Source organism: Ischnura elegans, chromosome 4, assembly GCF_921293095.1.
Source record: "Ischnura elegans chromosome 4, ioIscEleg1.1, whole genome shotgun sequence".
Lineage (NCBI taxonomy): Eukaryota > Metazoa > Arthropoda > Insecta > Odonata > Coenagrionidae > Ischnura > Ischnura elegans.
Window position 1 is genome coordinate 40,561,394 of NC_060249.1, and position 26,585 is coordinate 40,587,978.

A 26,585-nucleotide genomic window follows, 5' to 3' on the forward strand; every position below is an offset into this window, starting at 1 on the left:
TTACATATCAGCCCATAAACACTTCTCAGTCTCAAAATAAAACACAGAATTTACACATGAGCTGTTTATTCTAATACAACTGAAAATCTTCAATGCTGAAATGGGGATAACAATGCTATAAAGTAGAGATGGGTCGAATAGCAGATTTCTCGAACTCGAATATTAAATCATAGCTCGAATATTCGAATACCTCGAATACTAAACAATGAATGCGGGAATGTTTGACTAGGTTGCCTACGCAGCAGGAAACCCAAGATTTTGGCGAGTAATTGTGATTTCCTAAAAGGATTCAAACAGGAATTTAGCTGATTAATGGAATATTTCAATTTTCTGGAAACAATTTGGGCATATATTTGATTCGACTAACATCTCTTTCAAATATTCTAAGGGGACACACCACCTCGCGAAAAATGATTGCATGCCGTCTCAGCATTTACACTGCTACGATGGATTTCTGTCTGATGTATACATTCTTACCTACCAAACGCCATTTCAGCGGCACGCCCACCTGATACTCAGCTTCATCCGACTTTTATTTTCAACAGGTAGCTCGCTTTACCCCCACTCCTGCTGTCAAGTACTAGCGGACAATCTGAGGCGTTTTGCAAAATACACGCACTTCTCCACTGGATTTTCTTCAATTATTTCCAGTCCATCTTTGGAAGTTCTCACGAGATAAGCAGATGAATTCAAATTGCTATCAGGGAGAAACAAAATCCTGAGAAAATATCCCTTCCTCTGTGACTGTAACAATAGAGATTTATAGCATAACTCATAAATTCTAACTTGATATATGCTTTCAGAAAAGAATACCACATCAACTTCCGAGAAGCTCAGCTGTGAGGATATCGAGTTTCGCCAGAATGCTAAGTCTCCATCGTATTTTGACATTTAATTCTTAGCCTTACATGGTAAAATAAAGTCAGAAATACATCGTGTTTAGTCTTATTCTTTTTTAATTTACGCGCACATTACTTATATTTCAATCCAATAAAGGTGTAAAATCAATTGCCGATAGTAATTGTTAGACACCTTTTGGGCTAATAGATGACTCAAGCAGCAGTTGACCTCATGAAATGGGGAACTTCGAAGCAGGAAGGCAGAAAAAGGTCAGTGGGTGAGAAAAGGGGGGGGGCACAAAACACGTTTCTATTGTTCTCGTGCAACTTGATTTTTTTTCGAAGCTAAGGTCTTCGTAATACGATCCCTGCGCGAACTGGGACCTTTTTTTTATTTCGGAGAAGAGGAAAGTTTCATAGGGGGAGAGGCGGGATCTGAATGGAGGGTGATAGCGGACCTTGGGAAATGCGCTAATGTAACTATCCCACGGTACTCATGCATTAGTTGACCTCCAGAAATGGGGAACTTCGAAGCAGGTAGGCAGAAAAAGGTCAGTGGGGGAGAGAAAGAAGGAAGGGTGAAACACGATTCTATTATTCTCATGTAACTTGATATTTTCTTTTGAAGCTTTTGATTTACAGCCTTCGTAATACTAACCCTGCGTGAGCTGAGGCCTTTTGTTTGATTTCGGATAGGAGGAAAGTGTTGGAGGAGGGGCCAAGGGCTGATGAATGGAGGGGGTAGTGGATCTTGGGAATTGTTCTACATAGTTACTATCCCACGGCACTGAGGTTCTCCTGGTGGGGGGAATCAGGGATTTTCGGATTTTTTCACCTGATAATTTTCGATTCCCCAAGTCGAACTCTATTCACCGCTCAAATCCACGAATTCAATGTAATTCGTCAACTTGCCTAAGCGGTGCTGCATGCACTAGATGACTAGAGTTCTTTACCATTTTACGAGTCAACTACCAACGACAGTGTACGGTGCAAAATTCAAAGTATTCGAATTATTCGAGAGCGTACCTTTAGCATAATCATTCGAGACCTCGAATATCGAATACTTTCTAGTATTCGAGTATTCATAGATACTATTTGCACATCTCTACTATAAAGAAAACATGGGAAAAAAGAAGAAAAAACCCTAATTTTTGTGATACATGAATTTTTTACCCATTATCATTGTAAGTTGGTAAAAAGAGTGTTTTTGATAGAAATATAGAGTTGTGTCTTATTCTATCGTGTATTTACTCATACTTTACTTCTTGCAAATTAGAATTCAACAGAGAGTCAGGTGTTAAGTCAGGAACTTAGGGATTGTACAAAGCATTCAAATATACTCTGATTTTCAACCTATAGAAAAAGATCTATAATCCAAAAGCTAAATAATGGAATGATCTAAACGATGGAAGATTTTTCCCGAATTTTTTCAAAATTTCTATTTTTTAAAGTTGCATTGCCAAAAATGCTAATACCTAAGTGGTTTAGTAGCCATCTCAGAGCCTGGCTGTCTTCACTGCGAGGGCTAGTTCACTAAATTGCTGTTTTCTTCAGCAAGATATTTCATTACGTGCTTCAGGATACCCAGAGATGTGGTGGTTTCATGCAACAGAATTCATGCCATCAACGTACGAGGTCTATTCCTTGAACTTTCTGGACTTAGTTAAGATAGGAATGGAATATTTACAAAGTGGGTGCTGCACGCCCAAAATTACTTAAAATCTGTGTGAGGAGATTTGCAGCTTCATTAAAAATGTGTGGCATTCTTTTCAGATCAGAAGTTTGCCTACATTTGCAAATCCAAGAGTGAAATAGCCAAATGGTTTAAAGTGCAAGAGCCTTGCAGTAGTTTTCATATTGGATGCGTTGATCACTTTTCACAAGTAGATGTTCTCAAAATGTTTTTAACCCATCCTCATGGCCCATGTTTGGAACCTGGGATTGAGATAAGCAATTCCTTGACAGTCCTGTAATGCAAGGCGGTCTTTCACTCAAGAGTGAAAGACCGCTTGTATTACGCTCTTGAATTGGGTAAGGGGGACGACACCCACTGCCCCCGAGGCGAATCCCAGAAGGGCCTCTCTCCGTAGGAGTCATACTGACTTGTTGAAGATTGTTTACGAAGTTAATGCCAAGTAGTTTTCCCAAAATACTCACATTCTCTGCACTTATAAGATAAGCTGCGACTACTAATATTAATGTAAGAGTTAAAATTCACAATCAGTTATTATTCATGGCAGAGTATTCGAAGTAGGATTACCTCAGACTGGAGGATTTAATAATTAATGATAATTTTATGCTAGTAGTCATGAAAATTGCAACAGGTGCATGTTGAAAAATATGGAGGAGCAAAATGTTGATGTTCTAATGTGTCTGTAAAAAAATAAAATTTTGTGCATTTTTCCATCCATTTACCGGTAGTCTCATCAAGATTACTTACATGACTTACCTACTAAAGTGATTTTCGGACGAAGGACTCTTTCAAATGTTTTGAATCTTTTTCAATAACGTATACATACTCATAAATTTTACGAATTTGATCAGGTTTTTCTCATTACTTTACGCTTTATTCAACGAACCACCATTTATTGATGCCACTGCACTTTCTGAAAATAATATTTTGGGTGTTGCAGTGTTGCTTACATCTAGGTAACTTATCTATTCACCAGAAATATCGTTAACCCGGGATGCCTCTCATCCCCAAAATTCCAGATTAATGATCTTCTACAGTATTTCAATTCTCTGTTGATCATCAAAAAAACTGGATAGTTGTTCATACTGAATAGATGTTCATATTTGTTGATTCAAGTTGCTGAATATCTTAAATTGTACTACGAACTCGATCCTTATCAGTCAGCCTACCACAACCACATTGCCTTTCTCTAAGTCACGCACACATTTGCATTGCCACCCACACAAATTAATCATAGTTATGGTCTTATTTGACAACAGCAAGACCTTCAATCAAGTGAACTATATTGCCCTCTTGAGCAACCTGAAATCCCTCGATTTCACTTGTCCCACCCTAAACCAGTTCCATTCCTACTTGTTGGGCAGAACTCAAGCAGTTAAGGGCCAGGGTAGTGAGCTATCTTCTTGGCTCCCAGTTTCATGCCTTGTCCCTCAAGGCTCCATCCTTGGACCCCTCTTGTTTACTCTGCATACTCTCCATCTGACTATAAGCATCTATCACTGTAAATTCAAGCTTCAAACAGACCACTCACAAATCTATGCTCACTATACCTTAGAAGACCTTCCATACAAAATTGACATAATTAATTCAGAGATTTGCTCAACCTGTGATAGGGCTAAACTAAATTGCCTTCAGCTAAACCCAAATAAAACACAACAATAATTTTTGGTAATAAAAGACTTTGAAATAAGATTGCCTATGGCAGCCTTCAAATTTTTGTGTCACTTCAACCATTGCGCCATTTACTAAGACTCTGCAGTATTTTGGACTACCCCTTTCCTGTAATCAATATTGGGATCAGTATGTGCTTGATGTGATAGTAAAAAGGGAATAAGGCTCTTTATTTAATGAAACTGCAAAATAAAACCTTCCTGCTTCTATTAGAATTGTGCTTGTTAGCTGCATTTACCAATAATTGATTACTGTATACTAGTTTCTAGTGATTTAACTAGGGTACTTGAAAAGTGTTTGCAACAGCTAATTAACTTGTGCATAAGATTCATTTTTAACTTAAATAGAGATGAATATTTGTCTGAGTTTTACATTGATTTGGATTAGCTCCCTCTCCAATGTTAAAGGAATTACCGTATAAGCTTGTGTAAGACGCGCACACGTGTAAGAGGCGCACCCCTATTTTGAGGATCGAAGCTTTAAAGAAAAAAAATTTTGCGACATTTTTTTATCCTATCGTGCGGTGTTGCAGACTAATGCCTGGAATTTCGACAGTTATCGAAATGTCCTCTTTCAGTACTATTTGAAAGAGGAAATGTTGATAACTGCGGCGGCATAAGAGGGAGTAGAAAGAGTTCCGATCCTCTCTTTGCATACGCCATCGCTCTACGTTGGTTGTCCCACTCACGAACAATTTTGTTTAAAAGCTCTCGCAGGAGTATTGCAATAGAATTGCAGCCGTGGAAAATTTTAAGGCAAAACACGACAGGCAAATGGCATGAGCTTTCCCAAGAGATTGAATAACAATCGGGGCAATCTCAGCGCCGTAGGATAATAACCACGTCGTATATTTAAGGCCCCTTGCACACGCACCGATTTTGGACGGCCGGTAAAATATCGGCCGTCCACATTCCAACAGTGAACAATGGGAGAGCATTGGAGCTTGCACACGTACCGACCACACGCCGGCACCGGCAAAATGCCGGTTAGCTGCCGGCTATTGTCACTGTGGATCGCCGACGCCGGCTCAAAAACTTAGCAACGTATCGTTTGACCGGTAAAAATCCGGCGTGTGTGCAAGCATCGCTTCGCCGGTAAAATATCGGCCAATATTTTACCGGCCGTCCAAAATCGGTGTGTGTGCAAGGGGCCTAACGGAACTACACTCGGCTCTCCATCAGCTAATGCCTCTGCCGTTGTTTTCCTTTCCGAGACTCCACAGGAAAATATTAAGTTACAGGGGAACAATTAAAACGTGTTTCATCCCTACCCCATTCCACCAACTGACCTTTTTCGGTCTACCAGGTTCAATTCCCCGAGTTTCTGGAGGTCAAATGCTACGTGAGTCACCTTCTGAGCTCGAAGATATCTCGATATCTTTCAGCAATTGTATGACACGCACGAGGTTCTAAAAAGAATTAGACCTAACGCGACGTATATCTTACAGCATTTAAGTTTTTTGAGCTCTAATTGATTGACACAAAGATTTATAGCTAAAATAAGGCTACTAATATTCAACATAGTCCAAACAGCACAATTTCGGAAGAAACAAGCGTAGCATAAGCGCATTCAAACAAGACAAGACGGACTGGAAACTCAGGCAACGCAAACTGCATATATCACATTGCTGCGCCTTCGCCCCTTCGCTTTAAAGGCAACGACGTCACATGCAAGATCGGACGTGTTCTTCCCTTGCTACTTCGCTCGTAGCTTTAAATACGGAGGGGAAGGAGCCCTCTTTCCCTCGACCTCTCCTTCAGCGCTCTTCACTTATAAGCATTTCCGATTTCTTCTATCCACCATTAAGTCCAACAATGAGCACACTCGTTCGAATTTTTTCAACCGCAGGTTGTGACACCAATATTACTATATGAAGTATAAATGCCGCGTGATGCCCACTCGTGGCAATAAATTTAGCGCGCGCTCCGGAGCGAATCACCCCGCGCGATCTTTTCAATGTTCACCTCTGGGGTACCGACGTGACGGCGCGATGCTTGCAAGAAATTCAAACAGGAGCATTTTAAAAATACGTCACTAAGGGAGAAACTCCCCTGCCTGCCGCTTGATTTTGACCCAGGGTTTCAGATGACTGACTCACGTGGAAAACCAAGGCCACTCAGTTCCCCTTGAACTTGCAACTGGTGAAGGGGAGGGGGGGAAGAACAGAAGTTTGTGTAAGAGGCGCACCCCCATTTTCGGCTGCAATATCTGGGAAAAAAGGTGCGCCTCTTACACGCGCTTATACGGTTTGTACTTCCTGGAATAATTTCTTTGCCTGTGCAAATTATTCATCCCCTGCAAGAGAGTAGAGACAATGCCCACCCGATCTCATCCTACCTCCTTAATTTCCTCAAGCCCACATCAATACCTATTTTAACTCTTTTTAAACTTATTGCTTTTAGGTTCAGGACTTCTCTACCAATAAAAATCAAACCACCAAAATCCCTTCAATCCTTTAAAGAAAGATTATACTGTTATTTGAAGACCCGCATTTAAGTTAGTACACCATTTTTATTTTTTGGTGTTGTCAAAACATTCTATCTCAGTGAGTGTTCATTATTATTTATTTAAAACCTGAAAAATATTATAAGCACCACTGATATGAAATATTAATAAAACGATAAATATACGATATAAATAAACGATTTTTGTTAAAACGATATTTGTTTCGGAGCACAAAACAATACCTAAGTTATTTCTTTTCTCAGCTCTGACAGGTTACCCTAACATAAACATTCCTTTATACTTTCGTGTTTTAGAAGAATGTAAGATAAAAGGAAAGAAAAAATATGACAAACACATCAAACAGGAATCAGCAGGATAAATGTAACTTCAATTGGGAAGTTACTAAGTCATGTACATTTCTCGGCTCAGAAAACACGAATCTGTATGATTGATATAAATGAACACTTAATTGGTTTTCCACTAACTGTGAGTCACTAGAGATAGCATTAAGTCAGAAAATTGAGGGGACCAGACAAGAAATAAGGGTTGTGTTTAAAAATTATATTCCTAATTTTATCTGAAGACACATCACATGAAGGCATATCACATGAAATAATACTAAGTTGTCTGGAACATCATGTATGCAATGAGATTACTTACTGGAGATATTGGTGGCATCCCTGTGCCCACTGAAACTACTGTGACTGGCTTAAACATCTCATTTTTTCGCCCCATAGCATTCAAGGCAACGTTTCTCCTATGTATTTCAGTAAGTGTATCAAGTGTTGGGTTGTTTGAAATCAACCCACCATCTAAGAAGCAGCCAAACTGCCTGAAAAAGAAATTATTATCAGGATGAGAAAAATTACTAAAAGGCCTTCATATAGAGACAAGATCATGTTGGTTTGCCAGAGTGAAATCAGAGAGAATCACATCCCTGCAAATAATGTTACTAATCACATAGTAACATAATTGAAATTAATAATGACACAAGAATTATTCTGCAGATTCCACCACATGCCTCAAGAGACATGAATACTTTTCCAGCGCTTCCATAAATTAAAGTTTAAAAATGATGGAAATACAAAAAGTTAATGACTTACTTGAAATATGATGGTGCAGCCCCAGTGGCACGTGCCACTTTCCACAGGAGTTGCATTTCAGGACCAGTCATAGCCTCAGATAAATGAGGGCAAGAAGATTTGAATTTTTTACAGGCAGATTCACCTGTTCCCATAACAGATGCAGGGGAATCATAATTTCGGAACATGAACAACTCCGCAGGCTTTCTATCCCCCAGAACTGAGGTTATTGTAAGCCTGAAATGTATACAAAGAGTAATTGAAAATTGTTAAGATTTCTACGAAATGTATAATTTCGTATCTTAGAGGACAATGCCCATTTTACCAATGTAAAAAGTTACTCCATTTATACGTTTGTTGATTTACTTTATTGGAAATTATTTTACTAATGGTTGAGAATAAAAACGAAGTAAAATAGTGGAACCTGATTTTTATTTTTCCAGACTAACTGCTGAAGCTTGTTTAGTTGTGCGAAGTCTTAGTCTACAGATTGCTGCTATAATACAGTAGAAGCCTAGTTTAACGAATGCTCATAATTAGTGATGGGTCGAATAGCAGATTTCTCGAACTCGAATATTGAATTCGAATATTAAATTGTAGCACGAATATTCGAGTACCTCGAATACTAGAATTTTGCAAAGCATATTAAACGTACGTTTCTGCTTCTATTTCACTTGATGAATGTATAAATAAAAAGGTATGCAGTGGAACCTCGATCTATAGTTTTTCAAGGGGATGGACGAAAAAAAAAACGATGAATGCGGGAATGTTTGACTAGGTTGCCTATGAAGCAGGAAACCCAAGATTTTGGCAAGTAATTGTGATTTCCTAGAGGGATTCAAACAGGACTTTAGCTGATTAATGGAATATTTTAATTTTGTGGAAACAATTTGGGCATATAGTTTATTCAACTAACATCTCTTTCAAATATCCTAAGGGGACACACCACCTCGCGAAAAATGGATTGCACATCATCTCGGTATTTACACTGCTATGATGGATTTCTGTTTGTTGTATACATTCTTATCTACCAAACGCCATTTCAGCGGTACCCCCATCTGATACTCGGCTTCATCCAACTTCTTATTTTCAACAGATAGCTCGCTTTACCCCCACTTCTACTGTCAAGTGCTAGCGGACAATCAGAGGCGTTTTGCAAAATACACGCCCTTCTCCGCTGGATTTCCTTCTTCTTCAATTATTTTCTGTCCATCTTTGGAAGTTCTCACGAGATAAGCAGATGAATTTGAATTGCTGGCAGGGAGAAACCAAATATCCTGAGAAAATATCCCTTTATCTGTGACTGTGACAATAGAGATTTATAGCATAACTCATAAATTCATGCATGCACTAAACGACTAGAGTTTTACGACCTAATGTAATTCCTGGTAACCCCACTGCCATGGACTGATTTCAAATTTTCTTCACACATGTTTCTTTCAGAAAAAAATACCACATCAACTTCCGAGAAGCTAAGCTGTGAGGATATCGAGTTTCGCCAGAATGCTAAGTCTCCATCGTATTTTGACATTTAATTCTTAGCCTTACATGGTAAAATAAAGTCAGAAATACATCGTGTTTAGTCTTATTCTTTTTTAATTTACGCGCACATTACTTATATTTCAATCCAATAAAGGTGTAAAATCAATTGCCGATAGTAATTGTTAGATACCTTTTGGGCTAATAGATGACTCAAGCAGCAGTTGACCTCATGAAATGGGGAACTTCGAAGCAGGAAGGCAGAAAAAGGTCAGTGGGCGAGAAAGAGGGAAGGGTGAAACACGATTCTATTATTTTCCTGTAACTTGATATTTTCTTTTGAAGCTTTTGATTTATGGTCTTTGTAATATGAACCCTGCGCGAGCTGGGGCCTTTTGTTTGATTTCACAGAGGAGGAAAGCGTCGGAGGAGGGGCTAAGGGCTAATGGATGGAGGGGGTAGCAGATTTTGGGAATTGTGCTACGTAGTTACTATCCCACGGCACAGAGGTTCTCCTAGTGGGGGATTTTCGGATTTTTTTATCCAATCATTTTCGGTTCCCCAAGTCAAACTCTTTTCACCGCTCTAATCTGCAAATTTGATGTAGTTCATCAACTTGCCTAAAACGGTGCTGCATGCACTAAACGACTAGAGTTTTACGACCTAATATAATTCCTGGTAACCCCACTGCCATGGACTGATTTCAAATTTTCTTCACACATGTTTCCCCCGAATGTTATCACTTTCTCATCGGAAATGGACTTGTGTTTCACCCGAAAATGCTCACGACTCCAACACGTATGTACTGAGGGAGTCATGACTCATCAAATAAAACTCTCTCGCCTCACAGCTCAATCTGCTGAGTCGCACATTTGAACTGACTCACTCGCACAGAGCCCATCGTCAGACTAAATAATTATTTATGTGACCCTCATGGCTTCTTGCTTTATCTTCAGTTTGATGATGTGTATGACCACAACAGATTGTATTTATGGCGGGATCATGGCATATTGTTTTCAACATGCAGAGGTAATACTTTTATACACAACGTGCTCCACCTCGTGCTGTTACGGATGAGTAGTTTAATTACTCGTTGGGTAAGCAAAAAGATTTATTCAAGGATTAATGATCCCATTCTTTGATTGATTTTTTATTTATAAACATAAAACTTCATGTATTATAAACCAGTCTATTATTTTTAATAGTGAAATACCTAAATATGAATTTCACCACTGGAGCATGAATTTTTTTATTTTTGCACCAGGGGCTATGATTTTACTCCACTTTCCCTAAAGTTAACTTATCGATTTTCATGGCCCCAAAATATGTATAGGTAATACTACAGATATCTGAAGTGTTTTTAAGATAAGAGATTGAAATGTATTATACTCTTAACCACATGTTATACCCAAAGATCTACAAAGATATAGGCATGTAACACCTACCACCTACCTGGGGTGTCGAATATCAGCCATTACAGTGTTCGCACCAAGAGTTTCCTTCAGAATATTTTCCAAAGGCTCACTGGGATAAGGCCGACTGCCAGTCATGGCTTGATCCTTCAGTTTAAAATACATTCCCATACACTCAAGAAGTGATTTACCTACATTAAAAATGAAGAGAAAAGTAAAAAGTAAAAATTTTCATTAATCACTGAATCAATTCAAATACAATTTCTCACAATAACCATTAATCCAAAAAAATATATATACAACACAAAAATCTATCATTAATCTTCAAATAGAAAGGCCTAGATAAGAAAAATTAGTTGGTCTAATTTTTTTTTAAACAAAAAGAGCCAAAAAAGACATATTTACAGATAACAATGATTTTCTATACCCCATGTATCATAAGAATTTGAAATCCTAATTAAATTTGTTAATACAAACTAATGGCTTCAAAAGAAAGACACAAAAACTTCATGAAAACCTTGCAGCTCTTCTGTGATTACAAGTAGAATGACCCAAATACATTAAATGTATCATTTTGACATCAAATTGCAGAAGCAAAAGCTGACAGGATATTTAAGCACTCTGGATCATTCACTGCAGTGAATATGAGTGTAGCATTTGACTGATATAATTCATGCTTATAACTTGATCTATTATAAGGTTTATATTCTTAAGTTAGTAGCTAAGTTGGTTGAACATTACTTGCTGGAAGGGAAATTTCATTTAAATAGAGAAAAAATGGTACTGGTAGGTATGTTATTTATGGGCAGCATATTTTTTTTTTAAACTTTTAAATACTGAAAAAGGTGGAACAAGTCAACTTAATCCAAATGAAAAGCTTCACAAGCCACACTGTCTGTTTCCATTAGGGATGGACGGATCCAGAATTTTTTTCAGATCCTTGATTCCAGGTGATTTACTTCATGATAGTTTCACGCCACTGTGCACAAATATGGCATACATTGAGCTCTCCCTATCCAACTTGCTTCCACACCATGGGCGACATTTTTAAAAGTACAGTTAATCATTAAGTGAAATATCTACTGCGCAATCTGTAACACAATTAAGAGCAACAGCAGCGTACTTTAACAGAACAAGACGACTGCTCAGCGAGGGGTTGGGTAGAAGAAGCATGTAAAGGGGAAGTGGAGGGGAAGGAATGTGCTTCTTTTGTCTTTCAAGTATCTAGGCTAAAAATGAGGGAGCCAGGGGACCAACACCTCCGATCTTCCAGCTTTGAGACGTCCTAGCTTCAAGGCAAAGCAGGGCCAGCTGCATAATACAGCAGAATCCTGATTTAACGTTTTTCAGGGGGGACAACATTTAAAACACTAAATGAAGACCGGCCATTTTTTCAAGTTTTAGGGTCTGTAATGATTGGAATGGCTTTTTATGAATAAAAAAATATTATTTTAAGTAACTAAAAGAAACTTCATGCAGCAAAAATTTCTTTGATTAAATGCTCTCTGCCCGATGAAGGTTGGATAATACTTTCCAGGAATCAGCTAAAAAAATGGGTAGTAAAAATAAGTAATGAGAGGATGACAATTGTTTTAATGAAATATTTTAAGAAAATTATAATATACATCAACTTCAAAGCATTCCCACATGGAATATTATTATGGACATCAGTGATTCCATTTTTACGCATTTTCCAGTGGTCTTGATGAAATTTTAAAATTTTTCTGTAAAAGTGACATGTCATGAAATCGTCACTGTATCATTAAGATGAGTGAAATAAAGGGACAGCAGAAGATCACTAATCCCGAATTCTAAACTACCGAATATCTAGTAAAAGGGAGGTTTTCTGGAATTTTTCCAAGTTAACGTTTTCTGTTGCCTTGGCGAAACGAGGGATTTATGAGCCTTTAAAAAGCCTCCTGGGCGCACATTTTGGATTTCGAGGTCATCCAAAAAAGGAGAATCTTATTTCTAGTATGCGTACAAATCGATGGGATTCAACTCTATGAGAACACCAGATTCGTTGTCGTATATCCGCGGCCTCATGCAGGTCGGATAGAGCAGGGAGAAGTTGCTTACACGGCGCACCGATCACCTTGACTCCGACTCACCTTGTTTCTCGGCAGCTTTTAATAAAATCTGGTCGGATCTTGAATGAATAGCGATTAGTGAAAAGGTTGAATCTTCAACAGAACTGGATTTCATCTGAAAAATTGTTAGTGCCTCTGGAGTTTGGCAATTTTGTCCGAGTTATGATGCCGATGTCGACTACCAAGGGAATCCTGCTGGATTTTTGTATTTTTCCGCACTCATCTATTTTAACGTGATTATGCGGTGATTTTTTTTTCCAGCATGAGCGATTTATTTAGAGTCATGGACCGTGATAGTTCGTCAAAATTCCGACTGTCATTCTCTTTTGACATAAAATAGCACCAGATAAATATCTTTGAATCGACAGCAAAATCAACCAGCTGAATGTCGATAAATGGGCTCCGGGGTATCTAAATTATGATGTAAATTAATGTTGTTACGATGTAAAATAATTTAAAGGGAAAGAATGCTCTCACTCATGATCATGACAGGGGAAACACTTTCTCGGTTCTTTCGCTTTTCCTCTGTAGACACTGACCATGGAATGGATTATAGAAAGAATCTTATAGTGAACTGCGCAAATGATATTGGGCCTCCTCTTTTGAAAAGAGAAAGTAGCAGACTGGAAAAATATTGGGCTAACAATGGACTGCCCGTAGAGAGTAGAGTTAAAAGGGGCATAAGCCATCAATTGAAAACATTACAAAAAAACCAACATTGTAGTGGCCCTCGGAGGATAACTCGTGTCATCAGTCGTCACGTATCATCGAAGACAAGTTCAAGAAGTGAAGGATAAGGTAATTAGAGGTTATTAAGGGATGTCTTAGCATTTCGAGAAGACAAATAACCCAGCTTGCGAGTTGAAGGTCCCAGCGCTGCATTTGCGGAAGAAAGCAGTTGAAGAAGCGTTCCCCGGTAGATTCTATCGACTCTTGGTAAACTTTCATGAGACTCTTCTTGTTGTTGAGCAGAAATTCAAAGATTTGGATAATCATTTGCATCAACTGTCATAAAAAAACGTTAAATCGGGCAAAAAAATCTTGCCCAGGAAAAATTTTTACGACCATAAATGCGGAAAAATGCAAAATGCGGAAACACTAAATACGGATAATTTTTACATTGCCCTAATAAGGAATGAATCGGGACCCCAAAAAATAAATGCTAAATGCGGAAAAATGTTAAATGCAAAGACGTTAACTCCGGATCCGGCTGTATATGCAGTTTGCATTTCCAGTCGGTCTTATCTTGTGTAAGTGTGCTCCTGCAACACTTGTTTCTTTGAAAATTGTGCTGTTTGGACAGTATTGAGTATTAGTATAGCCTTACTGTAACTAGAAAGCTTCGTATCAATCAATCTGAGCTTAAAATACACAAATACAGTCTGAAATGTGTCATACTTGGTGTCATTCTTTTTTGAATCTCATGCATGTCATCCAAAAGCTATTGTTAGACACCTTTGGGTCCTATAGGTGACTCACATAGCAGTTGCCCACAGAAATGGAGTAAATTTGCAGCAGGTAGTCTGAAAAAGGTTAGTCAGTGAAACGGGGGAGGGACAAATAACATTTCCACTGCTCTCCTGTAACTTGATGTTTTTCTTCAAAGCCAATGATTTATGCCTTGTTCAATCTCAGAGAGGAAAGTAAATGTCAAAGAAATGGGCTAACAGCAGTTTTGTGAAATCTGCGACGTAGTTACTTTCGATGTGGTTATTGTCCTATGGTGTTGAGCCTCAATGGTTCATGAGTACAACGAGCATCGCAGAGAGACATAGACATAGAGAGGCACATACAAAGAGAGAATCAGAACTTTTTCCACTCTTATGGGACATTGCAGTTTCTGAATCACTAATTTAAAATTTTGGATCCAGATTCAATGTCTTCTGTGACTTTGGATCTGATGTATCCGGTGAAGGCAATACACGTAAATATTTGAATCTGATGTATCCAATCACCTAGTTTCCAAGCATAGTACCAAACCGCACCATTAAGAGTAAAGGAAATAGTAATCATGCTAGCAGAACAGTTCCATATTTTATTTTAATCAGACAACTTTAGTTGACCACTGGTAACATGGACCATTTCATGAAACACCTGACACAAACAACAAGGATAATTTCATGAGTGCCGTATTTCTCCAAATATAGTTCCCCTCTGAATATATTAACCTTCCCCCCCCCCCCCCCCCGAATTTTGAGGCTTCAGTTTCAGGTAAAATTAAAAAAAATGAATTTGAATCTAGTCCCCTCCTTTATAATTACCACGGACATTTTTGAAGAAAAAAAAACGGGTGGGACTATAATCAGATAAATACGGTATTTATATTTACTATATACATTATTTTCTCTGCAATAATACAAAAATAATGCTATTACCAAACCACATAGTAAACAAATTCAAAAATGTAGAAGGGACAGCCCATTCATAAGTGACTATATTATCTACTAGCAGGCCACCTGGCATTGCTTGAGAAGGATAGTACCCAGAAAAGAGGGAAACTTAGAACTTGGAATTCATGGTCACATGGCAGGATTTTTAGGAGAAGGAACGAAGCAGGAACGATGATGGTATACGAGGGGGGACCCAAAAATAACCCGACAGATATCGCTATGCACGTCGCTCTAATATTTTGGACTTTTCTCGCTAGATGGGTGTTATTTCATCATTTCTGAGTCAGTATGCGAAACGGTGTAGCTTTAGATGGTTGCAGCAAGCCCCTGTGAGAGTTTAAATTCGAAGAGTTTTTTGACCTCTATGATTTTTGAAATGGCTGATATTCGAGAACATGGTGCAGAAAATTTTGCTCACTGCTCTGTAAAATTGAGTCAGACATAGTTAATACGTTGTGTATGCTCATAAATAATACGCCTTTAAAAGAACTTAAGTGCACAATTAGTTTTTGCAATTTAAATGCTACAACATGTCGATTGAAGACAGTCTATGCCTGGGCCATCCTTCCAGGTCCAGAACTGAAGAAAATGTGGAAAAAAACTTGTACCCTTGTGTATGAGGATAAAAGGCACACTATTGACGAACTCGCTGAACAATCTCGTTATTTGTAGAGTTCATTGCAGCAAATTTTAGCTGTAGATTAGCAATTGAGACGAATTGCAGTGAAATCCATCCCCCGCTTGTTGCCTACTGATAAAAAGCAGCACGTGTTGCTGATTGCTGAAACTTAAGTTTTTGGTAAAAATTGCATTATACTGCTTCCTCTCACCCTACTCACCAGATCTCGCACCTCTTGAGTTCTTTTTGCTCAACGGGATGTAAAAATAGTGATGAAAGGGAATTTTTTTGGTCACATTACAGAGGTATAAAGAAAATCGAAGGCGACACTGGAAGGCATCAGAACGGACGACTACCAAAAGTGTTTCGCGTGGTGGAAAAGTTTTAAACAATGTATCAGTGTAAAAGGAAAGTACTTTGAAGGTGACTAAAGTAATTAAGACAAAAAATTACATTTTGAATTTTTTTTAAATTGTGTCCGGTTATTTTTGGGTCCCCCTCGGAAAAATGTAACGGCAAACAATGGAATAAACGATTTCCATATACCGAGAACGGGATCAGCTTATACCCCACTCCATAACATTGATCACTATGAGAGTCCGTACATGCAAAGATCAAAAATGTTGTGTGAACGCATACCCCAGCAAAAAGGCTTGCACCAAGAGGATTAATAGTCCTTTGAGTTATGTTTTCCCTTTGAGTGTATCAAGAGGTGTGCCTACCAGCAAGATGTCTAGCCACAGAAGTTTTTTGATGTGACGTAACAAACGGTAATGAGATAACGATGCAAAGGACGCCTTGGACACAACCCAAAGCAGCACTACCGGCTTTGGGAGCATGAGATGTACCTACATACTAACTTTGGTGGCAATCCAGAAAAAATGGATAGCAGATAGACAAACAGAAATCCTCTTTTATATATTCATAAGTGACTATATTATCTGTATAAAACCTCATAACGTTCAAGAAAAGGTTAATTGCATAACATAGAAACAACACAAAAGAAAAGCACAGGGAAATGGTGACACATGATCACTTATCTAAACCTAAGCAAAGGGTCAGGCAGGGTAATGCTGTCAGGATAATAAATATATTTCTTTCAAATATCCTACAAGATCTCCAAATATCCTACAAGATTGAGAACTTTCAGGTTCCATCAACACAATTTTCATTTGTGAAGTTTCAGCATTGAAGAGAAGGAAAAGGGGAGCTGGATAACACTATACAAAAGCAAGGACTATAAGAATCCTATCTATTTGCAACAAGGGCAGGGAACCGTTCAATAAATTTTAAAGTTGATAAATTAATGAGAGTATATACAAACCCGTAGCTAAGCCTAAAGCTAGTATTCCACCAGTGCTGGTTCCAGACACCCAATCAAACACATGCTGAATAGGTTTTCCCCCCAAAGCCGTCTCTAATTCCATCAATATGCAGATGAGAACCAAACCTCTGACGCCACCACCATCCAAACATAGAACGTTCCCTCCTTTATAAGACTCGTCATCTCCTGCAGCTGCATCTACATTCCAACCAATCCTATTGAATGCACAGAAACACCAATATTTATAATTCATTCCATTTAACTGTAAACCATAAAAAATAATTAGGACACATGTTGAAAATATACGGTACACGATACAAATTGCATGCTGATAAGTTTATTGATCCATCATTAACACAAAAATGGATGAGATTTCATGATTCACCTCATTATTATCAATCTGATGTATTCAATTTAATAATCAAGTTATATATAAAAGGTCACCCCATGCCACAAAACAGGAAAGAAGGCCAAAAAGAGACTAGGAACCTCAAGGTTGCCTTGAAAGTATAAAGAAGATAAGCCCAAACATCACTTATAAATTTTAAGTTAATTTTTACAATTCATAAAACATAAATATGGACATAATTCACCATGCCACACATTAAATACAGAAGAGCAATGATTACATAGAGGTTAACCAAGTTACTGTTTTACTATCATATATATTATTTCCACTGTATGGATACCTTTTTCTCAACTTATACGCAACCAAACTCGACAAATGAGGTACCAAAATGCACAGAATTTATCAGAGAACATGCGACGGCATATCTTACTTCCTAAATATTGCTATTGTTTCCTAAAATTGGTTTTAAAAAATGGCCCTTGATATTTCTCTTGGGGGATGAGGCGATCCGCAATCTTGACGTCACGCACTTGTTCCATAGTGCAGAGCAAACCTTTATTTCAGGATATTTAATTTATACCAATTTAGTTTCAGATACATATTATTATATTTTATGCAATATAACGCGCGCTCAAAATATTATTTCAAGTTAACACAGAAAGGTCTTGGACTCAACACTTACTCTGTCTATTGCGAACCATTTTCTGTCTCTCTTTCTCTCGCACCCTCTTTTCTTTGTTTTCATGTCTTGGTTATGGTGGAATGTTTAAGAGGTAAACCGGTAAATATTCCTGACGTTAACGGTGCACAAACTGATACATTTGTTCATTTGCAACAATATCTCGCATTCTTTAAATAACATTTATCAAAATGCGGCTGATTCCACATTCAAGTCTCCTGTTGATACGTAAGTATGAGTCATCATGTGCATCGAACCTCATGGTGTTTCAATGGTCTAAATGTTTCCTTTACTTTGACAGGGCCGCCATGAAGTACTATTTCACTTAAATATTTCCTCAGAGAAATTCGCAATTCTTCTTTGGAACATCTAATGAACATTCCAATTAAATTTGTACATAAGACCCTGCCTTTTTTTTCTACATTTTAAAATTATAAACCCGCTTATCCCTCTGTGGACCTGCATTGAAAAGAGCGGGGGAAGCCCGCTGGGAGTGGGTGCATCATGCTCGTCTATACTTACATAGATTACTCTAACAAGCTCTACTGCTTCCTACTGTAAATTCTAACCTTGCTCTTAACATCAACCATTGCTTCTATTTCATCCAGCAAACTGAGGCTGAGTTCAAGTCTAGAAGATTGCTAAATCATACCCAGCAAATATAGTTTTACTTGCATGTTATACTCAAAAGAGTTTTCCTGCAGCCTGAATCAAATTTATGGGCATGAGGATGTTATATTATGCATAAGGAGTCACTTGAATCATTGCTCACTATTTGTGAACATTGGATGTAAACACTGTTTCAAGGGTTTCCACTGCTTAAGGGACATTTTAAAATTCATACATTTTCATGGTGTACATAACTAATTCAAAATGTAACATTCCTTGCAAATAAAAAAGAATGCAAGTACCCAAAAAAGTATATGTATGAACACAATTTCCTTCAAAAAGAATTTTACCACAGAGCACAATAAAAGGAACACTGACACAACAAAATATCCCATATTATGAAGTTTTCTATGGTCTAAACCAAATATATGAGTAAAAGTAAAGGGAAACTTAGTTACTACAAAATTTCACATTGACCTAACTCAGTTTCGGGGAGTTTGGACTCCCCTAATGCGAGTTGAAGGGAGAGTGAGCTTAGGGGATGATATTTGGAGAGAAAAACGAACTATTCAGACACTGAAATAGGAAAAAAAACCTGAATTCAGACACTGACAACTCTTCTGAGCCACAATGCCACCTCTACTCAAATTTCCGTAGTGAATATCTCAAACTATAATGCCAAGGATTTGCACTTATTATCTAAATCTTATTTTGTTCTTCGAAACAATTAGAACTCAAACTCATTTCATCAGTAACCATTATTTGCAGGATGTTGCATTGCAGCACCTGTTAAAATTTGCCTCTGGTTGCCGTTGCCATAGCATTTTTACAGCCATGCAACTAGTCATGCCTGCACTAAAGAATATAGAAGTAACACAGACTGGATTACTGTGCCAGTGAGTTTGGTGTTCATTTTAATCATTGAGTCATCAAGATGGTATGTACCTTAAGTTAGCCTGGGAAATGGGAAGCTTGCCATGGCAACATATTAGTAACTAAGGCTGGCAGAAGCCACACGCCATGATTTTCACAGCTGCGACAAGGCAGGAGCACAAGTTCACCAAAAAAATTAAACAGTGATTTTGGAGTTCATAAAGTGCTTTACAATTTTGCTCTAGGGGAAGAAAAGAAACAGAATCACCCGGAGGGCAGTCTGTTGCATTCTGGCTGTGCACAACCTGGAATCGGAGTTACTACCTCCCCTCAGTACGCACAGTTACCACTGTTCAATACCCTACTACAGTCCAGCCGGCGAGAGTTGTCCGATGGCACTTCAGAAGGAGGGGCGGAGAACCCTGCGCCAATATGGTTTGCAACCAATCGCTGTCCCTAAAGTGCACCTCACACCCTTGCCTAGTCATACAACGATGTCACCTCCATATGAAGCACTGAAACAAGCCTGAACCACCAAAACAAGCCCTATCTATGAAATGCCAAAACAAAGGATTCTTCCTTTGGATCCTTCATGCTCGTCATCCCTACTGGCTGCTTTCTTCACGGAATCCTTTTGTTTACATGTGATGTGGGCGTTTCCCTTTCTTACCTGGCAACCTTGCCCCCTAACCATTCTAGCTGTCAACGGACAACTCTCGGCAGCCGGCCTGTACGTGATGGCTTCCTTGAGAGCCGGTAGACTTAGTACAAATTCTCCCCGAAGCTCTAGGCATCAGATAATCATATTCGATACAGAAAAAAAATATCTGGACTAATAATGGGCGATATCAAGTTTAAATCAAGCCCTAGGATCAATAATTCACCAATAACATCACAAACTAATCCATGTAACATATTCATAAAGCATGAGCATGATCATACAAATTACCAGGTATGCCTCTCGAATCATGCCGTACATACCTCTCAGTGCACCTAAGCATTTGATCAATAAGCTCTTCAGTTTCAGATTTCCCAGACAAAGGATTTCTAGGAGGAGGATCTGGGGCCAGCCCATCAAATGTCCCATTGTGGGAGCATCCTTCTTGGCAAGGGAAGTTCATTCCTGGGGGACAACGTGCAGCACCCACTGCGTGGAGAGCATACAAGGCATTGGGTGAGGGGTGATCAGTAGTTGCCACAAGATGTCTTGGGGTAACTCCAGCATTATTTCTTATGAAAAACAATCAGAAGGAGCAAATTAAAAGTAGAAATGCGCAGAAATACCAGAATTGATATTCAATCTCTCTCACTTAAAAATGCATGCAGAATGAACCACTGTTCCACTAATTCTGGAAACAAATACTTGAATCATTAAGCATGCATAAAGATATGCACTACCAGTAGTCAGATATTCAATTGCATTCATAACTGTACACTTCCTAATTCATATTTTTGAAACAGTTCGATCTTCAGGTTTTAGAAACTAAATACAATGGAAAAATACGCTTACTTTATATTGAGATCAGCTCCAAATATAACAAGTGCTTCAATCATTTGTGTATTTCCCTGAAGAGCAGCCAAATGTAAAGGCCGATTTCCATTGTTATCACCAATATTGATGGCAGCCATATGACTCAGTAATGATACAACACAGTCCAACCTCTCACGCATAACCTATAGCATGAATATTTAAAAAAATAAAAAACACAGGGAATGAGGCATCTTCCAACTAACGACATACATTGATGTAATCAAAAGATAATGATGGAATATACGTTTATACTCATACAGATACATTAATGCAATTTTTCATCTCGTAAACATTACATACGCTAGAGATCACAACAAAGTTCTGGCCTTATAAGAACAAGTGGTTACTTATTTACTTAAATAGAAAAATTAAGAAAAATACTATAATTTCCATTGATTCACATTATTGTTCAATACAATGAGTACTTTGGAAATGAAAACATAGTAATGCTATAACTTTGTAACACACAATTCCTATGTAAATAGAGTAACACCTTTCCTAAAAAATCCATCAAAATAAGTTTTAACCCTGTCATGCATATAAAATCCATTTGAGCCAGTCAGGCCACTATATGATTATTTTTTTCCACGCTTCATTGGGTTGATCATTTCAAAAGCCCCTCTTCATTTCCATCCTATGTATATTGAATAATTGTCACAAATTCTGCAAGTTGTAAAGAAAATTTGTGACACGGGCCTAATAAAAACTGGCCAACATAAAATAGTCAAAGATGGGAGAAAATTTGGCTGCCTCACTAGTTACACAAGCAGGCTCCACTGTACACCCAAGTATATTATCAAGGCTCAAGTATTAAATTAAAAAAGGCTCAAGTATTTTACATGGTAGCATAAAACAAATGCAATTATGCCTATTTCAGGCAAAATACATACATTGATAATTACACCCATGCCTCACTGCCTCCCATGCCATTAATAGTGCAATTTCATTTAACACTATTTTGATATAGTGCAAATGTGTTCCTCAGGGAAACATCCAAATGCAGATAGCCTTATCAAATGACCTTAAAACTCTCTTGATAAAACATGAACTTGCACTAATTATACACAAAATTACTCTCATTATTCACATATTAATAGTATTGCTTGCTTCAAAGTTTATTATTTGTTAAGCCTGAATCACACGATCATTTTTTCCATCCCTTTGAAGACATAGCTCCTCCTATAGCTCTGGCGATGGCGGAAGAAATGACCGTTTCTGCCTATCATTTCGCGCGATGGCTCGAGGGACGGGATTTTCATAGCTTTTTCCATCACTCGGCACGTCCATTCTTTCGTCGCTGAAACCGCAGCTTCTACCGTCCTTCAGCCAATCAGAACGCACGGTCGCTGAGAGCGATTGCAACGCCACGCTTGGCTTTTATTGGAATAACTGTTGTAAACACAAGGAAAATAGTAAACAACTCTTTGGTTAAACAAAAACATATTCAAACTTTTAAAATGTCGCGGAATTCCACTGCCCCATGGACTCAAGAGGCGACAAATGCGCTAATTGACAATTATAGTAGGCATGAACATTTGTTCAATAGCAAAGCAGTGAATTACCACAATAAATTCCTGAGGACGAAAAGAAGTCTGCGCCGATGTAAATCATCCATAGCAGCGCTCCCAAATTTAAATGGTATCAAATCAACCGAGTCAATAGATTTTTCCTGATGCAGGTAGTATGACACCGAGTAGTGCTATCGGAAATGATGTCAAAAGCGACGGAAAAAGGGACGGTGGGAGGGATCGTGTGATTCAGAAATCTATAGGTCGACCTATCATTTCTTTGGTCCCTCTAAACCTATCGCAGGAGCTATGTCTCAGAGGGATGGAAAAAATGATCGTGTGATTCAGGCTTTAATACAGTTGTCGAAATCTATTGCTGCGCAATGGCCAAAATCATTGCTTGTCATGCGGTCTGGATAGCCGACCTACCGAAGTAAATTATCTTGTCTCCTTAAGTGAATGACTTTAGTTAATTTAAATCATTAATTATGCTTGGAGCTAGCAGAAAAGAGTTTCTTCTAAAGCAATATGTTTGTGATGTAATTTTTGCTGTCGTATGTTATCAGGCGAATTGACTTCCACGTAAAGGGTCCACTCTAAAGCCTTCAAGGTCATCAGTATTCACGGGGCAGAAATGGAGCAGTGGCCGAGTTGCGTATGAAGAGCATCACCACAATAAAGATGTAAAAAGGTCGAGTCTCAAACAGATTGGCTTCATTCCTTCTCAGCAGTTGTAGGCCCTCTGAGTCTCAGGAATACAGTGTGACAGTTGTTCAGCTGTAGAAGGTGATTGTGATAGAGCCATACAGAGTAAAAACCAATTGAACAATGGAAAAAAATTGGAATGCAGATAGATAAATAAGGAAGTGCAGGAATATTTCTCGGGTTTCCCACCGGGTGTCGTATCGGGTTGTAGTTCCCAACGTTTCCATGACTAAGTCCGTCATCATCATCCGGGGTTAATGTTGAGCCAAGTTTTTTCTCCGGTATTTATACTCATGAGGGCCGTTCAAGTGGGCCCTGATTGGTCCTTTCTGAATTGGGGTGATTTATAGTGATTGATCACTGACTTCCACGTATTACTTAACTGGAAGCCTTTGTCTCTGTTTAGGTTCTTTTGGTGTATGTTGATTTGTATGGCTTCTTTGACAATTCGATCCCAGTAGTTGTCTGTGCGGCATAGCACTTGGGTACTTTTAAAATCTACTCGGTGACCGAGGTCCAGGCAATGCTCTGCCACCGCTGATTTCAGTGAGTGGAACAAGCGTGTGCATCGTTCGTGTTCCGTCAGCCTTTTTTCTATGCTACGGCCTGTTTCCCCAATGTAAACGTGGCTACATTCACATGGGATGCTATATACTCCCGACATCTTGAGGTCCAGGTCATCTTTCGGTGTTCCGATGCAGGTCTTTATCTTGCTGGACGGTTTGTGTATCGCTTCTATGTTATGTCTCTTGAGTATTCGGGATATTTTTTTGCTGACACTGGAGATGTAGGGGAGACAGGCTCTGGCTACCAGTTTCTCCTTTTCTTCTCTGTTGTTCCTTTCTAGAGAGGTCCTTTTTAGGGCCGCCTGGATTTCACGATGGTTGTAGCCATTCTTTCTGAAGGTGGATTCAGGTGGTTCTGAAGGTGAACTCAGATTCTACAAATAAGGAAGTTATCAAGAAAAAGCAGAAACCCAGAAAAGACAATTAAATGTGACCACTTGCTTTGAAAATGGAGTGTCAAAACGATATTGCGGGTAAGTTCGTGCTCACGACGTTGACAGTCCACACTATTATTCTCAATTAAGGCGATGTTAAAATGTCAGTGACATCAGCCACAACAATTTCAGCCAAGCGGTCAACACGTACCCGATGTTTATTTTTGGAAAAAAAACGGAACGACTTCTAATTACCTGGATCTATAATGCATGGTCGAATGATGTTACTCTATCATAGGCTGTTATTTGTGCAGAAGCCGTGGCTTTATTTGCAACTATAAAATAAGATGAGGGTGGTGATTGCTCCAAGACATTTAGTGGAAGCTCTAGTCGGTTCCGGAATTTTAAACAGAGAGCAGGTAAGTATCTCCAGTGCTGCAATATCAGGTGAATCTGCCAGTGCTGAGAGCACAGTCATCGCAACATTTTCTGATAAACTCCAAGTTGTGATTTAGAGTGGCTCTTTTCCCCCTCAACTATTTTTTAATTTTGACCAGACGGGATTGTTTTGGAAGATAATTCATCCAGTACAATTATTTTCAGAGATGAAAAATGTGAGTCAGTTTTCAAAAATTTAAAGATCGTTTCACGTTGCTGCTTGATGCTAATGCCTCGGGGGACTTCAAATGAAAGCCTGTTATGATTTATCATTCACAAACTTCACTAGCAATGAAATGATATTCAAACTAGCATTTCCTTGTCATTCGGATGAGCAAAAAAAGGGCCAGGGTGACACTAGAATTGTTTTTAGACTGGTTTGAAAATTCTTCAACTGCCAGCAATGCATAATGACCCCTAGCTTACATTATTTCCTAGATGTTAGCCCACACACACATAAGGAGGGAATTTCAGAAGCACGTAAGAATTTTTAACCAGAAAAAAGTCTTTGAATGCTACTATCTTCAAAGATATTTTAAACTATAAATGTTTACATAAATAGGGTTTTCTAAGACTATTACAAGGAATATATATGGTTAGTAGGAAACTCGATACCCAACACCTATGCTACTGGGAACGCATCTCTATCTTCCCAATGTGAAATGGCCTCAAATAACACAAATCGATTAGCAAAAAGACCCCAAAGAACGCATCTTTTGCAATAAGTGAGGCATGGGTGTATTCCAACAGAATATAGACAAAATATCAATTACTCTTTTTTTAATATGAATAAGAGTGGCTGAGGTATTTTAGGAGTTGACATTAAATACTTATAATTTAAGAATACCAGTACTAGCTACGGTGATATCTTTACAGAGTGACCAGCATTGCACAAATTGTGCGAAAAATCCACAGAGAAAAAATCATTCCCCTTGACCAGGATCCTGGTTTTTTATTGTTCTCTCTGATTTTTCTCTCTGTGGATTTTTCGCAATACTTATAAATACATATACATAGTTTAACTAAACTGATATAACTTACCATAACATGCAGAGCAGTCTGGCCCTCAAAATTGAGAGCATTTTTCTCACAGCCCACATCCAACAGAACTTCAATTACTTGACGAGAGCAAGCCCAATGAAGAGGTGTGCCACCTAATTTCATGTCCTAAAAAATGTAAAAATAATTAGAAGTTTAAAGGAAAAATACCAAACCTTACAGATATATTGGCTCCTATTCTGAATGAGATTACGATCTTGCTATTGGCCAAAATTGCAGGAAAAGCTATAATCTCAAGACTTAAACAAGGTCACAATTCGGTATCCTCAATGGAGTCATATTTCTCAAGATTTTCAACAACACTCTTCGCTATGTGAATGGACATTGGGTAATAAATTGAAACTGGCCAGGGCATTTGCCCTGGTTGTAGTACAGACTGCCCGCTTTGATCTCAGAGCAGGGTGATCAGTATTGCGACCCATAATAATGTGTTATCTCAAGGCTCAATTATCTTTCAAAGCTTATATTAACGAACTCATACACTTAATAAATAAAATAATAGCTTAAAAGGAAATTAAATAGATGGAATTTTAATTTAAGTAGCAGACATACTGAATGTTTTGCTACCTGAGCATATTGTGTAGAAATTTACATTCAAGCTTAAAGTTCAGATCACAACTTTATTTGCAGTTGGTAAATAAGAGCCATTAATGCAAAGGATTACAATGAATAGCAACAAGCTTCCACAATGCATTAATTATTACTGCACATAAGTTTATTGTAACTGCAATAAAATTATTAACCCATTAATGGCCAAGGCTAATTTTCGGTAGAAATTTTTTAATTTATCATCATATTTAGTCTTAATAGGTACTAGAAAAGAAATTTTGAAAAATTTGAGGCTCTTAAA

At 38.3% G+C, this 26,585-nt stretch overlaps 1 protein-coding gene across 1 annotated transcript in view; it reads right to left on the reverse strand.

Annotated features, from left to right (window-relative positions):
• Positions 1 to 26,585, reverse strand: part of LOC124157327 (85/88 kDa calcium-independent phospholipase A2-like) — a 39,873-nt gene that overhangs the window by 2,529 nt on the left and 10,759 nt on the right. The window contains exons 6-12 of the mRNA XM_046531961.1: positions 25,718 to 25,843; positions 21,065 to 21,228; positions 20,536 to 20,784; positions 17,045 to 17,259; positions 10,662 to 10,812; positions 7,752 to 7,967; positions 7,309 to 7,480 (exon numbers count right to left, since the gene is read on the reverse strand). Coding sequence (XP_046387917.1) covers positions 7,309 to 7,480; positions 7,752 to 7,967; positions 10,662 to 10,812; positions 17,045 to 17,259; positions 20,536 to 20,784; positions 21,065 to 21,228; positions 25,718 to 25,843 — 1,293 coding nt within the window. The remainder of the gene's footprint in view (positions 1 to 7,308; positions 7,481 to 7,751; positions 7,968 to 10,661; positions 10,813 to 17,044; positions 17,260 to 20,535; positions 20,785 to 21,064; positions 21,229 to 25,717; positions 25,844 to 26,585) is intronic.